Source organism: Oryzias latipes, chromosome 9 (assembly GCF_002234675.1).
Source record: "Oryzias latipes chromosome 9, ASM223467v1".
Classification (NCBI taxonomy): Eukaryota; Metazoa; Chordata; class Actinopteri; order Beloniformes; family Adrianichthyidae; genus Oryzias; species Oryzias latipes.
Genome location: NC_019867.2, coordinates 6,433,521 through 6,450,009, shown reverse-complemented (window position 1 = coordinate 6,450,009; position 16,489 = coordinate 6,433,521). Strand labels below are relative to the sequence as shown.

The 16,489-nt window shown below is 39.0% G+C and overlaps 2 protein-coding genes across 5 annotated transcripts; both read left to right on the top strand.

Moving 5' to 3' along the window:
- The first annotated feature begins 200 nt into the window (after positions 1-200).
- rassf2 (Ras association domain family member 2) lies at positions 201-16,377 on the top strand. 4 transcript variants are annotated; one of them, XM_011478905.3, is made up of 12 exons: positions 201-484; positions 3,758-3,876; positions 4,495-4,568; positions 6,883-6,958; positions 7,117-7,268; positions 7,999-8,102; positions 8,445-8,587; positions 8,733-8,886; positions 9,947-10,068; positions 10,215-10,312; positions 10,898-12,960; positions 14,953-16,377. In XM_011478905.3, exons 3-11 carry the CDS (start codon positions 4,516-4,518, stop codon positions 10,965-10,967), a joined length of 972 nt encoding a protein of 323 aa, XP_011477207.1. In that variant the 5' UTR covers positions 201-484; positions 3,758-3,876; positions 4,495-4,515; the 3' UTR covers positions 10,968-12,960; positions 14,953-16,377. The 4 variants fall into 4 exon arrangements, with proteins under 4 accessions (XP_011477207.1, XP_011477205.1, XP_023814050.1 ...); XM_011478903.3 differs by lacking the exon at positions 3,758-3,876; XM_011478904.3 differs by lacking the exon at positions 201-484 and having other exon boundaries at positions 2,754-3,876.
- On the top strand, positions 14,956-15,486 carry LOC105354694 (glycine-rich cell wall structural protein). The gene has a single exon (XM_020705595.1). It carries the CDS (start codon positions 14,956-14,958, stop codon positions 15,484-15,486), a length of 531 nt encoding a protein of 176 aa, XP_020561254.1.
- Positions 16,378-16,489: the final 112 nt, after the last annotated feature.

The following is a 16,489-nucleotide window of genomic DNA, read 5'->3' as shown; positions in this document are numbered from 1 at the left end:
AGCATATAAACGCGTGAGAGATGATTTTTGCAGTTTACAGACATTTGTAGTCATTAAAAGCATGGTAACTGTTATTGTAAAGTAATATATTACGTCTAAACAATAGTAACAAGTCCGTCATTGGGATTCCAGTGACTTGCACGCCGATTAAGAGTTTGCGCATGCTCGCTTCTCCCATTGTTGTCATGTTTTCATTCAGCAACGCACGCGGAGCGAACAAAAGACGCGCCGGTCTCGCCTTCCGATTGGCTCGCGGCCGAACCCCCGCGAGGTCGACCACAGCAGATGGAGCTCGCGCTCCCCTCCTCTCGTTTTTTTTAGTTTAAAATCCCACTTTTACAAGCTCGTCTGCACGCGCCCGTCTGAGTGTTTCAGACGGCGGACGCGGAAAGCTGACAGTTAACGGAAGGTTTTCCATCAAAGGAAGACGAAGAAGCACATCAGAGGCGCCGCAGCTCAACCGAAAGAGGACCTCCGAAAGTCGGTAGGAATAAGATTCAGAGTCGGCGCGGGGTTGCTAAGTCCCACAGTCAGTAATATTACAAGTGCGGGGAAATGTATGTTCGAGTCACGCATTTTTCTTTACAGAAACTCCCAACAAAAATCCGCAATCTTTCATGTTGTAATTTACATGCAGAGCCGCGCTTGATTTCACAGCCAGCAGCCAAAATAAAAGAAGGGGAAACAGCTTTTTCTAAGCATTCACGACCAGCGGCCGTTATATAATAGGCGAAATTCATCACTGCTGTGACAGCTACAGGGAGGCAGGAGGCTTTTAAAAAAACATTCACTGCCCGGTCTCTACAGCTTAATGAAATACCTAAGAGTTTGATTCATGGTTTTGTCAAAAAGGTTACAGAAGTGTTACAGAAAGCTGCAGCCTGTATCCTTTAAAACACAACTAAAGGGAACAAGTAAAGCTGAGATTTCCATTGTTGGACAATCCTTTGTCATACAAACGAGAGAAGAGTTCAGTTAAATGTCTGGTTGGACATCTGAGCCATCTTTATTTCTTTGTTTTTTGGATAGAAGTTGTGCTGCTAGGAAGCAAGGATACTGAGAAGAGGCTGGGTGTGCTGTTTTCTGGAGCACAGTTGTTTTCTGGCGTTGCTATGACAATGGTGACAATAGTGAGGCAGAGCAGGAGTTATGTGGAGGCTGAAAGGCAATGGGAGGTGGTGTCGGTGGTGCTAAGAAAGGACAGGCAAAAGATTTGGAGCTCCTCATTCACCACATCTGCCAGGAGGAGCATTGATGGAGAGGAGGAGACAACAAGGGAGCATGTGTGCAGAGAAATGCTGAGGAGGCAGCACAGGGAGTCTTGAATTTTAATAGCACGCTGTGCACCAGATTTCTTTAAATTCCCCCTCCAATCATCTTTTGATCTATTTTCAATGCATTCCCAGAGGTATGTCATTATGATTTATGCGATTTTTAGCCTAAATTTAAAAAATCTGTCTCGTTTTCTAGGACCTAGTTTCTGCAGAGCGGCAGGGGTTCATCCAAAATTCATCGGAGACTTTTGACACGCAGTGAGCCTGCCCTCATTTTCCATCATCCTTTTGTTTGCACTGTCTCTAGCTAGCTTACAGCTCCTCATATCCTCAACCTAACATTACCGGTGCAGCAAACGTGGCGAGCAATATCAGAGCTATCCAGCCGTACAGTTTAGATCCATCTCAGACAAGGATCTGTTTGTCTGCAGGTGAATCAGAAAGAAGTGAAGCAGAGAGCTTGTGACACACCAACTGTACAAGCCTTTTTCCGACTGCATTTTTTCAATTTGAATAAAGAAATACTCAGACATGCAGATTTCATCTTGTTGTTCTTTATTTTATGTCCTCCATTATGAGGAAAAAATGCCTCAAAAACGTGTTTAAAACTCCAAAAGACACAATATTCATTGGAGTGGGTCTTTAATGTGATTCCAAACAACAATGCAGTGAAGGCGTCTGAGACATTCGAGGACTGGAGCGTCTGAGGTCGTAACGAGACTCATGGGAATTTTTGGCAGTCAATGAGGTCTACATTTGGACTGCCTGCCAGCACAGAGATCCAAAACAACTGGAGCAACACATGCAGATGTTGGCTCAGTTACTCGCTACTTTATGCAGAGGATTTAAACCAGGCCAATCGCAAATCGTCATCACAACATCAACCGGTGCAATACGCGTTTTACAATAACAGTAAATGTTCACTACATCAATGTTAGGGCAGCTTTTTATTATTTAGCAGTCTAATTTGAGCCTTTTACGCATTTGACCAATCGGATGGACCCTTTTATGTTAAAAGCCTGCCTCCATAGGCAGAAGTCAGTTTAAGTTATTTATTTAAAAAAATTGTAGTGCAATGGAAAGGAGGCATTATTCACTTCACTATTTGTTCATATCGACAGTCATAGGGATCACAAATATGGCACATTGTGAGTTTTCTTTATGTCGTGTTGCCCTAATTCATTCTTAAAGTTGCCTAAAACAATATTCTTTTGGTAAATGTTATTCCGATGTCTATTCCTCTCTGTAAGTCTAAATATACAGCCAATTTCAACGTTTTTCTCAATTCAATAATTTTTAATAACCGTAGCTGCAATTTGGTGCTAGCATTGGTAAAAATGATAAAACAATCCGGAAAGCTAAGCTTAAATGTTGTCTTGGCAATCAAAAAACAAAAAAGAATAATAGAAACCAGGAAATATATGAACACTTGAGGTTTTTTTTTTTTTTTTTAACTTTCTGTCTAGTTCAGGGGTGGGCATTGCAAACTACAACCTGTTAAATTATTTAATCTGGCCCACCAAACTGGAATAAATGATAATGACAATCCTTATTAAAGTTTTATTTTACGTTTAATTCTGATGTCTTCCCATTGATGCTGCTCTACACATAAATTGCCCGTCAGTAAGTTATTCTGCATTCATGAGCCGTCTGAAGATTTGTTGTTTTTCTGATGGTCACGTGTCATTTTGTGTTTTTCCCTGAAGGACACAAACCTATCAGTGCAATTGGCTGTGAACAAAAGCCAAAGTTTTGAAAAAAAAACTCCTAAATGTTGTGTTTTAAAATATGTATAGTTTTTCCCCATATGTTACCAAAGCACTCTGCATCTGCTTGTGGTCCGGCCCATCTGTCAAATTTTAGAACCCTTTATGGCCCACGAGGTAAAACGTTGGCCCACCTCCGGTCTAGTTGATGTGAAGTTGACGTCATTCCTGTGACTTGACACCACATCTGAGCGTTGTTCAGGTTCAGCAGCTGGCCACATGTCAGTTTCAGAGCACCGGCTTCAGCTGTTGGAAAGTCTTCAAGCACAGCCGCCTTCAGACGATGATATTAAAGGCTAATGGCCGCCATTGTGTGGGTCAATGGAGAGCTGTCGGGTGAACGCCAGACTTAATATGAGTGCTGAATTATTGATGAGCTTGGCATGGCTGGTGGTTGTTTTATTCGGACGCATTCATATCAGAGATTGACAGCCGTCGTTTTGAACAAACACGCTTAGCCGTGTGTCTGCTGGCCGTCACATGTTCAGTAGTTAGAACACAGGAAATCTTCTCTGCTGTTTGAATTGAGGAAGCTCCGGCCCGTGGATTTGGTGATGTTAGTTTCCTGTGTGACTGACTGAGCTAAGGAGGAAGCTGTTTGACGGAAGGGGAGCACTCACTTCCTTTAAACACCCTTTGCTATTTAGGTTTCTTTTTTTTGCTACAATTTGTTTGCTGTCACGCTCCAAAGACCCACTTTCTGGCTCTTTGACACAGATACATGATAAGGTACCACCAGGGATTGACAGAAAGTCGACCTGCTTAATCATTTATTGCGCCTTCACGCTGACGGCGCCATCTCTCAGGAGACTCCACAGGAATCGACAGTCATCACGGTACGATCACTTTGCTCGTAGAATATTATATTTAGTCTGGGTTTTAAAAACCATTCATTTCACATTGAAGCAAATGTCTGGAGCCGAAACGACCACATGTGCATTTCTAGTATTTTTTGGCGTAAAGGCTGTAGTTCCTGTCAGTAAAAATGCATTTGTTTCTGTCATGTCAGTGTTGAATGCATAGTGATGAATGTTCAAGCAGCTGAAATAATTCCAACCTGGGGGTGGCCCATATGTCCCACACCTGTCCATCTCTTTCTGAAGACGCTCTTCCTGCCAAACCCCCACCACAGTGATGGCTGAGAGCCATTTTTGGCAGCTGTATGGATGAAAATGCAGCGTTCATTTCTAAAGATTTGGCAACAGCCAGTTTTCTTTGCTGTGTGCAGAGAGGCCCACTTTTCGAAATCTTGAAAGAAAAAGTTTGACAGGAAAGAAGATAGGATCTGTTGTTTCTGTCTACAGTCCGGAGGTGGACCTCCTCCTCCTCTTCTTCCTGCAGTCTGTTCCTCCTCTTCAGCCCAGCTTCTTTGTGATTTTCGTTGCTTGTCATGAGGAGTCATGGGACCAAGTCAGACGGACGAGCTTTAACTCTGTGGGCTTTTTGTTTGCCAGCTCCCCCCATGCTGACGGAGAATGGATGAGACGGAGAACGAGGTTCAGATCGGAGAGAACAAGTTTGTCAGCAAGTAAGCGAAGTCTTCCTGCCATTTCACACCTAAACATGCACAGTTCACCATTGTGCTATCCTAGGCACTTTAACATTGGGAGTTGGGTCATCTAGACCCACTAGACTGTGCTCTGAACCTTTTTTCTTCAATGATTTGTGATCTTCACTGGTGTCCATGGATTACATGAAATCTTTCCACCTTTATCCACCTTAGTCATGGTAGGAAGAACACGTCAATGTAAGGGTGGGGTCATCTAAGACAGCACAAGGGTTACACGTGTGTCAGCAGCCACGTTATCCGCCGTCCTGCATGTGTTTAAACTGTTGGTTTGTGAAATAGAACGGTAGTCTCACAGACTCTCTCAGAAGTCGCTGTTCCTCATTTCTGAGGCAAACGAACAGCCTTCAGTTTGCTGAGTCACAATAAGACGTTTTACGTTCATCATGAACTTCATTAACCGTTTAAGAAAGAAGTCAAATGATTAGAATATTTTGTTTTGAAGGCCCTTTGCACTTAGACTCTATTTTTAAAATAATGCTTATTCGTTTTATTCAAGCAAAAGTCATTTCAGCGAGTGCTTCAATTTATTGGTGCATTAAGAGGCTTTAAATATTTTCCTTTATCATTACATTTAAAGTCAGTAAATCAATATTTCAGACTAGTTTGCCTCCAGACCTTTGCTTTCCCTGCTGGTTGTTATATTTTTTATCCCACGGTAAGGATTGAATGCATGTTACAATAATTATATTGAAGCATGGTCATGCCTGATACTAAATATGGTCAACAATAATAACCAAGATATAACTAATCTAATGTACGATAAAAGCAAGCATTATCGTCTTATATGTTTTGCTGCTTGTTTATGTACTGCAGAATTCAAAAATTTGCTTTAAATGACCGCAAACAAAGATTCAAATTAAGTTTTTAGATTAAAAAAGTGCTTTTACAGTTTATTGTTTGTATTAGTTCTTCTTCTAAACTGTTTAAAAAATGTATTTACTCTCACAATAATCTTCTCTGTATTTGTAGTCAGAGTAATATGTTTTATTTTGCAATAAAACCATTTTTTATCACAAAGAAAAGTTTTGTTTCCACAATTGACATTTTTGTAATAATGCTGTTTGAATTGGCGGTTATAGGTAATTGCCAGTAATGTTCATAATTCAATAATTACTGGTTTTGTGTTCATTATTACTGAATGTTAAACACAGAATTGATTAATAAACTGTACAAGCCAAAAGCATCACCACCCCGTTTTGTCTTAAAGTGGGCGGGTTCACAACAGGATAAGCTATTATGATTGGCTAAAGCAGTGTCATGTTTCATGGTAGCCAATCAGAGCCAATGTTGTTTTGATGCATAGTTTGCGTTTTTCTTGGTGGAGATATTAGAACCACATCCAGACTTTTATCTCAAGTTGTGAGAGTTTGAAGTTTTTAATAAGCTACAGTTTCTGCAAGAATATTTTATGATTCAACTGATTACCGCTGGAGAAAATAACAACTGTTGTTAACCCAAACAGCTTTCTGAGATTTTATATTTGAGTTATTTAATTTAACAACAGAGTTAAAGGCACTTTATGTCATTTGAATATTTATTTTTGTTGCAAACCAAACACTTTGTTGTCCAGGTTTTTTCATTTTTTAGTTGTCAGAGGTGGATTTATTTTGTAATAGAGTTAAACACGTTTTAGAATCGCTGCTGTGTACTTATACTTTAAGTATACTTCAATGTACTCATACTTTAAACCTTTAGCTGTCTGTTGATATGCAATACATATTGATACTTTTATTTATTTCTATTGACTTAAAAACTAATCAGAAAAATGATCATTTTGACATAAAGCAACTTTATTTAACAAATAGTTACTTTACCCGATGACTTGTTACTTTTATTCTATACTTGTATTACTTCTGGATTAAGTATCTGATCACGTTCCCAGCACTGACAGATTGGAATGAATAGATGTAGATGTAGTCAAAACGAAGAGCTGTTGCTCTAAAGATTAGGTTCAAAGGTGTTGTTTTCCAGCAGACTGTACATTAATTACACTAGAGAGGTCAAATGATGGCTGCTAAAGTTTCAAATGTTTGAACACCTCAGCTTTGCAGTTCTTTTTCCAGTTGGAGCACCGTTTCATTCTGCATTGTTTGTCTGACAGTGCTCTACGATGACATGTTAGCTTCTGCAGAGGCTTGGTTTACCCTTATCTCCACCACGTCGTGTAAAACGGTTAGAATGGCTGTGTTTACGCAGCTACAGCTAAAATTAGCGGCGTGCTCTTCAGTCAACAGCATTTCCTCCTGAGTGATTCATCTCCTGTGTTTTTTAGGGCAACGGTGCTCTCTCATCTTAAAACATACAACCTGTATTACGATGGGCAGAATCTACAGTTACGGCACAGAGAGGTGAGGACTGCATGTTTTGCTCATTATATTACATTTCAGCAGAACGGTCGCTCTGTCCAAACTCTTCACTCATCTTCAGTCATTTGTAATCGAATCCGTCCCCCGTCCCCCACTCTGAGTGCATGTGTGTGTTCTTACGCATTGATTTGTCTCCACAGGAAGAAGGGGAGCTGATCATTGAGGGCTTGCTAAATATCTTTTGGGGCCTGCGGCGACCAATCAGGCTTCAGATGCAGGACGACCACGAGCGAATTCGGCCACCCCCATCATCCACGTCCTGGCACTCCGGCTGCAATCTGGACAGTCAGGGGTAAACAGTGCAGACGGATCCAGTTACACCAGTAGTGGTGCTTCACTGGACAGATGAGACGTCAGGGGGCACAGAAGGTTTTTAGAAGAGAAGATCCTTAGATTGTGTCTCCTTTTTCAACATTTAAATCTATCATCTGTAACAAAGAAATAGTTTGATCGTTAACTAAGTCCCAGCTGGTAACCAACAACAATATTAGTGCTAAAAAATTAGACATGTTGGATCAAAATGGACGTACTTTTTTCTGACCTATTTTTATTTCTGTGTGTTTTTCTTTTTCTTTTTCTTTTTTTCATGTATTATTTTATTATTTATTTTTATCCACCTGCTAAGAACGTTTTAAAAGTTGCTAAAATACTCAAATTCAAAACAGTAGCTGCTGAAACGTAGCAATGTCGGATATATTTTTTTTAAAACTCGCTCCACTGTGGTCTTGAGAGTTTTTTGTGAGTATATTTATTATTATTATCACCCTTGTTTTTAATAACTTTGAACACTCTTTTCTAATAGTAATGTCTTGATTTTTAATGACTGACGCATCTTTTAAATGTAATTTTTATTTACTTGTATTTTTTTAATGAATGATGCACAGACCTAAGAGCACCTTTAAGTTTTGTTATCCATTCATGAATGAATAAATGAACAATACTTCAGTGACATTTTTATTAATAACCAACAGTTTTATCCACAATTTTAAAAATGTTTTCTTTGGTTGTATTGTTATTCTTAGTCCTCCTGGCAGCTCAGAGGGCCAGCAGACACCACCTCAGGTGGAGATAACCCCACCGGAAAACCAGCCCGAGGATAATGGCGAGATGGAGGAGCAGACGGACGGTGAGGAACCTCATAACCTTTCAGTAAAGACATCAGCGTGAGGAGCTGAGAAAAACCAAAGCTCACTTCTTTATTCTATCACAAGGTTTAGGATAAAAATCTAAGGTCAAAATAAACAAAGAATTTCAACCCTGGATACTTTTTAATGATTAATATTATAAGTAACTCTGAAATCATTTATTAATTCATTGTTAAACATCAGCTTTTCAATTTTTAGTGATTTAAATTTATAAAAGCATTTTTTATTTAGGATTAAAAATATATATGTATTTAAACCAAAATAAAAGGATCTGCTACATGTGACCACACCAAACTCTTTCGTATCGATTGTTGAGCGAGCAGAGGACAGTGAAAGCTCCGCCCAGCTCCTCCGGACGAAGAGCGATGCCGGGGTCTTGAGGCGGGGTCAGCGAAGGTCACCAAGTAACCAAAGAAAAATCCGACGCCATCGATTCTCCATCAACGGACATTTCTACAACCATAAGGTGGAGTTAACACATTTACAGAAAATGCCTTCATTTACTTTCTGTCCATTAGTTTTCGTTCAGCAGGATAAAAAAACACATATGAATACATCATCTGTAAAACAAATGCCTGATAACACACTGTTGGTTTGCTTTCCTGTTTCAGACTGCAGTTTTCACACCTGCTTATGGCTCGGTCACCAATGTTCGGATCAACAGCTGCATGACCACGCCTCAGGTGCTGCGAGTTCTCCTCAACAAGTTCAAGATTGAAAACAGCCCGGACGATTTTGCGCTCTATCTCGTTCATGCAAGTGGAGGTGAGCTGGAGGTCTTTCCGTCTGGAAGGAGGTTGAGCCCTAAAAAAAGTTAGAGGAGTCTCTGGTCCAATAAAACAATTTAAAGCTACAATTCTTTACCAGTTGTCCTTTTCTAGGTGACATGTCATCTTTTATTTTTTCAATCTCAGGTTCTCATGTATTTGAAAACAGTGGTTTAAGTTGTAAAAATAACCTGCAAGAGGTGAAATCCTCAAAGTACCCAGCTTTATTTTTAACAATTGTTTATAGATGTTTTCAGGCTGCACTTTCTACACTTTTCTCAGACAGAGAAAAGACATTTCTCTCTTGTTTAAACTCTCAAAGTAAAAATATTTGTAGAAATAAAAATTCAGTATTAGCGAAAGAATATAAAAATTGCTCGTGGTGGAAGATTTATGCAGATTTGGAACGCTGGACGCAGTCTTAAAGCAGACACGGCACAGAGGAGATTGATTGACAGTGGTCTACAGCCAATCGGGACGCAGAACACAATGTGCTGGGAGGGGGAAACAAAATTTCACTGGGGAAAAAAAATCCACCAAACAATGAGACGGCACACTGTAAACTGAACCAGAGATCTGCAAATTCTTGGGGATTAAAGTGAACAAAAAATGCTGAACTTTATGAATGTGTACATGAACAGTGCAACATAATTAAGCTGTTTATATTACATGATGATGTGATTTAATTTGTACTGGACAGTTCACAATCAAGGCATTTCAAAGTACTTTAATGGAAAAGAGGAGCCAAAAGTACTGAGACAAACATCAATCACCATCATGACGGCAACAGTTACATTTACACTAAATTACAAATGACTTCAATCATAAATGAATCCATGAGAAAATCTTCATCTGTCAGACATCGAGCTAAGGGGATGGTTTTTAGTCCAAAGCGTTTTAACAGCACAAGAGAAACAGCTCCAGATTTCAGCTGCATGAACCTCTCCATCTGTGGTCCTGATGAAAAATGTTAGTATATTTATGAAACCATGTGACATAAGGATGACGAGATACTTCACTCCCTCTGTTACATTTGCTTTTCTGTGTTATGGTTTCAGAACGTGTGAAACTCAAGCGGACAGACTTTCCTCTGGTGCTGAGGATCATTCAGGGTCCATGTGAGCAGGTCTGCAAAGTCTTCCTCATGGAAGAAGACTTGGGTGAAGAAGTCACGTATGATGTACGTCCATTTTTCCTTTGACACTGGGGGAGGGGGGGGGTCGTGCATCACAGTCCAACACTTCCTCTTTCATCTTTGTATCAGCGTGAATATCCTCGTCCTCTGAGACTCTTCAACTAAAAGAAAAGAGTCTTTCTTTCCACCAGGTGGCGCAGTATATCAAGTTTGAGATGCCTGTTCTGCAGAGTTTCATCATCAAGCTGAAGGAGGAGGAGGACAGAGAAGTGCAGAAACTCCAGAGGAGGTAGCAGAAACTTTGAACTTCCTTTTTCTTTTTTCCAGTTAATATCCTATTGTAGGCCACATATTTTTTAATATTTAGTTACATACACTTTTTATACTTACTTGTTATGTATGTGACAGAGAGAAACACTGAATTTGAAACAAAAAATAACATGTAAGAACTGTTTTAAACTTGAAGAATACAGGCAAACTTAAAAGAAATATTGAAAATGTGAAAACAATGGACATTCCATAAAAAGTATAATATAATCTGAAGAAAAACTGAAAACCAACCTCTGCAGTGAAATGACCAGCAATCGGACGCCAAAATTCTGAACCGTATGTTACACCGCTAAAGCGTGTCGTGTTGGAAGTGAGTCCATGCATCTCTACTGCATACAGGTTGGAAAATGTCAAACATGTGTTGTGCTAAATTGAAGAAGGATTTATAATGGAAGGTTTTTCTTCATTATTACGTGCTTATCAGCAGATAAAAAGTGATTTTCTGAATTTTTAGTCTTTTGTGGCCCAATGAGGTTTAAACTGAAGCATGGGGAAAGTGAATGGTTGCATCCATACTGACTGCTGTTTGTGTCTGTATTTGCAGGTATAATTACCTTCGGTATATCATTGAAAAGCAGCTTCGCTGTCTTCCAGAGGAAGCAAAGTGTATTTGATCTTCTCCAACATCCAAATCCGTCCCGCTCTGACCCAGAGTCAGCTGCTTCTCATCCTCGTCCTGCACATTAGTCCACCCACATGTTTACCCAGCCGAGCTAAGCACACGCCAGGGACAGCTGGCCCAGAGGGATTTCAACCGTTTTCAATGATTGTCCTTCCCTCTAGACGAAAACAGAATCTATTTAGAGAGCGAACTCAAATGTAAATAGATAAAGAAAGTGCCTGCTTGACGGTGTCTCTAAGCACAAAACAATATTGAGGATTTATGTTTTATTTTGTGTAAAGGTTCTAAGTAAATTCTCAAAGGTCAGAAAGGAAGTTAGGAGGATAGAGGGTCAGTCCCACGCTGCACCAGATACTTCCATATTCCTGTAACAGTAAATCTGTTTTTTCTGCAGTTCAGAAGCCGACTGCAGACACTAGAGATGTCAAATATATTTGAATGTGTTTGTTTGTGGTTCTGGAACACTGAACCACAACAGGATCGACAAATAGTTGTAAAATGTCGAGCATTTGGGGAAATGTTGCTTTCTTTTGTAACGCTGAACACATTGGTTTATGTAACAAGCATGGACTAAGACCAGAAACAGCCAGAAACATGCAGCACCTAAAGGCTCACTGATTACCGACTTCATCTCATTAACACGTTTGCCCCACCTGTTAGGATCTGCAGGAAGCCAAATGTAAAGATTACACTCCTCCTTGTTGAGGGCATAACAGGGCTTTTCTAAATTACTCTTGATTTAGGTTTTTTTGTTTCTGTTTTTTCAGAATTTCTTTTTTTTTATAAAAATGAAACAGTTTGTAGATTGTTTGCTGAGCCGCTGTTTGTTGTTGCTGTGGTTTCAGACTGGTTCCAGCCTTCTCCTTAACCTCCAAGCATGACGTTCAAGCATTTCACCCCTAAAGTGGAGCTTTTTACTCAAAAAAAGTACTATTTTAATTTAAATTATTTCAAAAAGTACTTTTTCTTTATTTAAATAATTCAAAACAGGACTTTTCTTCATGTAAATGACTAAAACAAGTTTTTTTTCCATTTAAATAATTCATAAAAAGGCTTTTTTAAATTTAAAAAAAAGTTTTCATTTAAATAACTAAAAAAAGGCCTTTTCTTCATATAGATAAGTCATTAGGGACTTTTACTTCATTTAAATGATTAAAAAAGTACTTTTTCCTTTGTTTAAATAACAAAAAAGTACTTATTAAACATGTTATCACTCAAAAAGGTACATTCTTTAACTGTTAAGATGATGAAGGTGGCCTCATCTTTCTCACACTAAGCACAACAGTGACAGCACAACCTCAAAAGACTTCTCCTGAAAAGCCTTTTTCAAGAGAACTCTTTCTAAATGAATGATGGTATTGAAGCGGTGTGGCTTCCCGCCACACGCACAGCACTTTTCACATGTGCGCCTCCGTCCGTGTGCACCAGCCTTTTCGTTTTCTGCGAGCGGGACTCAGGACTGAAGGATTCAAACCCTGACGTCTGTCATAATGTGCATGAGCAGCTTTTTGGTGAATTCTGACATCGTCCTGCTTTTGTATTTCTCTGAAGACATTTTAGGCCTAAAATGTGAAAAACCAAGTCAAATAGAACAAAAATGTTTTCATGTATTTGTTATTTAATAAAAAATGTCTCGAGATCTTTTGTGGTTTAATCAAAAGGATCCTGAAGGTGGAAAAAGAAGAAATAAGAAGCTTGATGAGAAGCCGGTTAAGGGCTGTTCTGGTCTTTTCCGTCCCACCAGGCGGGTTAAATAATTCACACAAAATTAGAAATGTGGCCTATGACCCCTGCAGGTATTTAGGCGCGCTGTGGCTTCAGCAGCTTACCAGTTAGTCAGCCAATGACCGTCTGTGGAAACCTGACGGAGATCAGGTGGAGGACAACAAGCTGACCCAAACGTTACAGCGGACAGCCACAGGCGTCCACAGGAGATATTTACACCCGTTTCCATTCTGCTGGAACCGGGAGCATCCACTCGACAGGTGAGATAGTTCTTTTGCTGAAGAAATGTTGTTTTCTGCATCATTTCTCTTTGAAATGAGAACATTTTTATTTTATTCCTGGAATAAGCAACAATGCCTATAATCATCATTTTGTTTATGTGAAAGTAGTCTCACAAAGTGTTGTCTATTTGTATGAAGTAATTCAGAACACAATCGGCTGTTTGTACCTTTGGGAATCTGGGCTGCAGTGTCTGTAATCTGTGAGCTCCTGGATTATGACACCAGTATAATTATAGCGCAGATTACAGGGTCAGACTGGGACGGTGGGTCTGAAATGTTTCCTTTTTGGTGAATGCTGCCGCTGCCAAAGAAGAAGGAATCTTTCTACGATTAAAATGTCGCATTAAACTTTAATTAAAGTGAAAAAGCTGCAGAATAGAAAAGAATGATGAGGAACCAGAACATATAGTAACATTTTAGATCTTCTATTACATCTTTGGTTTTGTTATTCAATTTTATTTTTCCTATTTATGTTTGCGTCAGTCGCACTCTTAGTCATAAATAAACAAATCACTAAATTTAGTCATTTTTCTAAATCAACTTTTGTGAATTGGAATTAAGTAATTGTAAAAATATTAAATGATGTAGGTTTTTAAATACGTTTTTGTGATATCTATTTCAAAAATATACTTTGTAGTTTACATTTTTTGTACTTTTTAGTATTCTAAAAATGAATAAAATTATGAAACTTGGAATTAATCAAGCAATCAAACAAAAAACAAACCAAAGACAACCAAGAGAAATATATAACTATACATGGATGTATCAAATGTGGGCTGTCACTGATTGATTGGAAAAAAAGCAAATTATTATATAGTCGTGGTTACAAATACATAAACATCTCAAAATACACACAAATACATCACTCCTAATTTATACTTTACCAGTCCAAATGCAAATCAATTATCAAATCCATAAGCAGCAATAATATCAAATGACAAAGATGAAGTGCTCATTGATCACAAAATAAGATATTATTTTAGAAATCCTTATAACAAAGTGGATCAGTTATTTATTATGATCAGACTGGATTGTCATTACTTTTTGCATCTATTAAATTCTTTGTATTTCTCTTTTGTTTGGGTTAAACGTTCTTGTCAAACTAAGGAGAAACCTTGATTCAAGTTATTGTCCCGTCAGGCTTCTCCTTAGATCTAAAAAAAAGGTTCAGTCTGATCCAAGTTACAACAGACAGGAGATTACTGAAGTGATCTGATGTTGGCGTCATTGTTTGAGTAATCTGCTCTGCTCCATGTTTCAAATCTGGACTAAAAGCTCTCCAGAGCTCTTACATAGCTACACCAGCAATGCAGAAATATCCAGAAGACGAACGCTCAGCACATCTCATTAGTCTGTTTGTGTGAGAAATGTGTCTGCAGAGAACCTGACAGAGACTTGAAACTGCTGGTTGGGTTTAAATTAAAACCAGCCGCTGGGATGTCATCAAATCTCTGATTAAGGTGAAAAAGAAAAGCAAGGGGAGATTCAAATCCAAACACACATGCAGGCAGACAACTGTAAGGCTAGAAATATTTATAGAGAAGGCTGAATAAATCCAATTTATTTAGTTATTGTTTTTAAAAGACAATTGAAACTGTGGCTTCAAAAATCTCATAAATATGATGACATTTGACTACTTTAAACCTTATATTTGGTTTGAGTTTGTATTTTTTATGCTGTTTTCTACTTGTGTTTTATATTTATGTGTGTAGCTTTTACCTCTTAAAATCAGTTTTAATTTTTTAAAACAACATCCACAGGACTGCAGATGGAAAGAAAATTACAGTTCAAATCTGACATAATTACATAAAATGTTTATCATTATATTTTTGTGTTATTAAATCAATGTTCTAATGAGATACTAACTGAAGATTGTTTATGTAAAATGAAACTGTTGTTCAAATTCACTGTTTGTTGTTAGGCTAATATTTATACAAAACTAACTGATGTTTTCTGCTGTTTGGATCTCAGGTCATGTTGGGCTTCTGGAAACTTCCGGTCGCCGTTGCCCTCTGTGGGCTTCTTCTTGCCACGCTGTTGCCCAGCTCTGAGGCCCGACGCGGCCGTGGAGGTGGTGGTGGCTTCAGCCGCGGGGGAGGTGGTGGTGGCTACAGCCGAGGGGTGGGAGGAGGTGGCTACGGCCGTGGATGGGGCGGCCAGTCCTACAGGCCCCCTCAAAGCAGTGGCCCCAGTGCAGGGAAGATAGCAGGGGCCGCGGCTGCTGGAGCAGTGGGAGGAGCCATGCTTGGGTCTGCCCTCAGCCGTCCTGGGTACGGGGGTTATGGAGGATACGGAGGTTATGGGGGTTATGGAGGATATGGCGGTGGGTATGGATACCCACGGTATGGAGGCGGTTATGGCCCAAGACCGGGCTACGAGCCTGAGGGCTCTGGAGACTTTGACTACTACTCTGGAGCCTCCAGCAGCGCCATCTACAACAGCATCATCGTTGTCATCGGCTCTCTGGTGTCTCTGCTCATGGGGCCCTGGATGGCAGTCATGTGAAAGTGGAGAGAGAGCCTCACCGAAGAGGACGACCCTAAGGTCACATGATGTCCAGAACGCCACCACAGCTACAAGACTTGATCCCATCTGTGTTTAGCAGAGAAACTAATAGATCCTACATTTTAAGAAGCCTGTTTTCTTTTATTGTGGCCACTTTTTTATACTTTAAAGTACGGCTGCACGATATGAGGAAAACTCACGATTTGCGATATTGGTGATCAATACTGCGAAGACGATATAACTTGCAGAACATAAACAAATAACAAAACACCCAAAACATTTCCATTTTACTGCAACTGTTTAATTTAAATTAAATTCAAAATACCTTAAATTATACTCCAAATGATGGGAGGCCAGCATCTAACATAAAAGCTCCATCCGATTGGTCAAATGCATAAAGGGGTTTATACGATTCGTTAAAAACTTCAAGCTGCCATAATATTGTTTTAGCAAATTAAAGGTTTAGCTTTTATCGCGATTTTTGCCGACTTTTGTGATATGGATATTGCACAGCTTGAAATCGTGATAACAATAAAATTTGGGGTTTATTGTGCAGGTCTACTTCATAGAAAATGTTGCGTCTTGATGATAAGAAAAATAAAAAAAATTTAAAAAAAGCTAAAATATTTGCTGAAAAGCACTTTCTTCTCTAGATGAGGACAACTCACACCTGACCTATAGAAGCGAGTCTACCTCAAAAATCCTCTTAGGATAAAAAAATACTTACTTGTATATCAGTTTTTTTGTCTATCATTTTTTTTAGCTATTTGTTTACATATCGCTTACATGCAGACAGGTTTAACAAACCACCATTTCATGCCATTTTGTAGGTTTTTATATAAAACAAATGCCTCTGTATGAACTGTTGAAATAAAAAAAATGAAACCGTCAGTGTTTGTGGAAATCTTATTTTTATAATATTTTGAGAAATGAGATTTTGTGGCTTCATATTTTTGGATTAGATATTTTTCTGCATGGACTGTTTCCTTTCTCTGTGAACTGA

Coding starts and splice junctions, on each gene's coding strand:
- rassf2 (XM_011478903.3), top strand. CDS start 4,516: ATGGATGAGACGGAGAACGAGGTTCAGATCGGAGAGAACAAGTTTGTC. Junction 4,569..6,882: donor GAGAACAAGTTTGTCAGCAA/GTAAGCGAAGTC, acceptor TGTGTTTTTTAG/GGCAACGGTGCTCTCTCATC. Junction 6,959..7,116: donor TACAGTTACGGCACAGAGAG/GTGAGGACTGCA, acceptor TTGTCTCCACAG/GAAGAAGGGGAGCTGATCAT.
- LOC105354694 (XM_020705595.1), top strand. CDS start 14,956: ATGTTGGGCTTCTGGAAACTTCCGGTCGCCGTTGCCCTCTGTGGGCTT.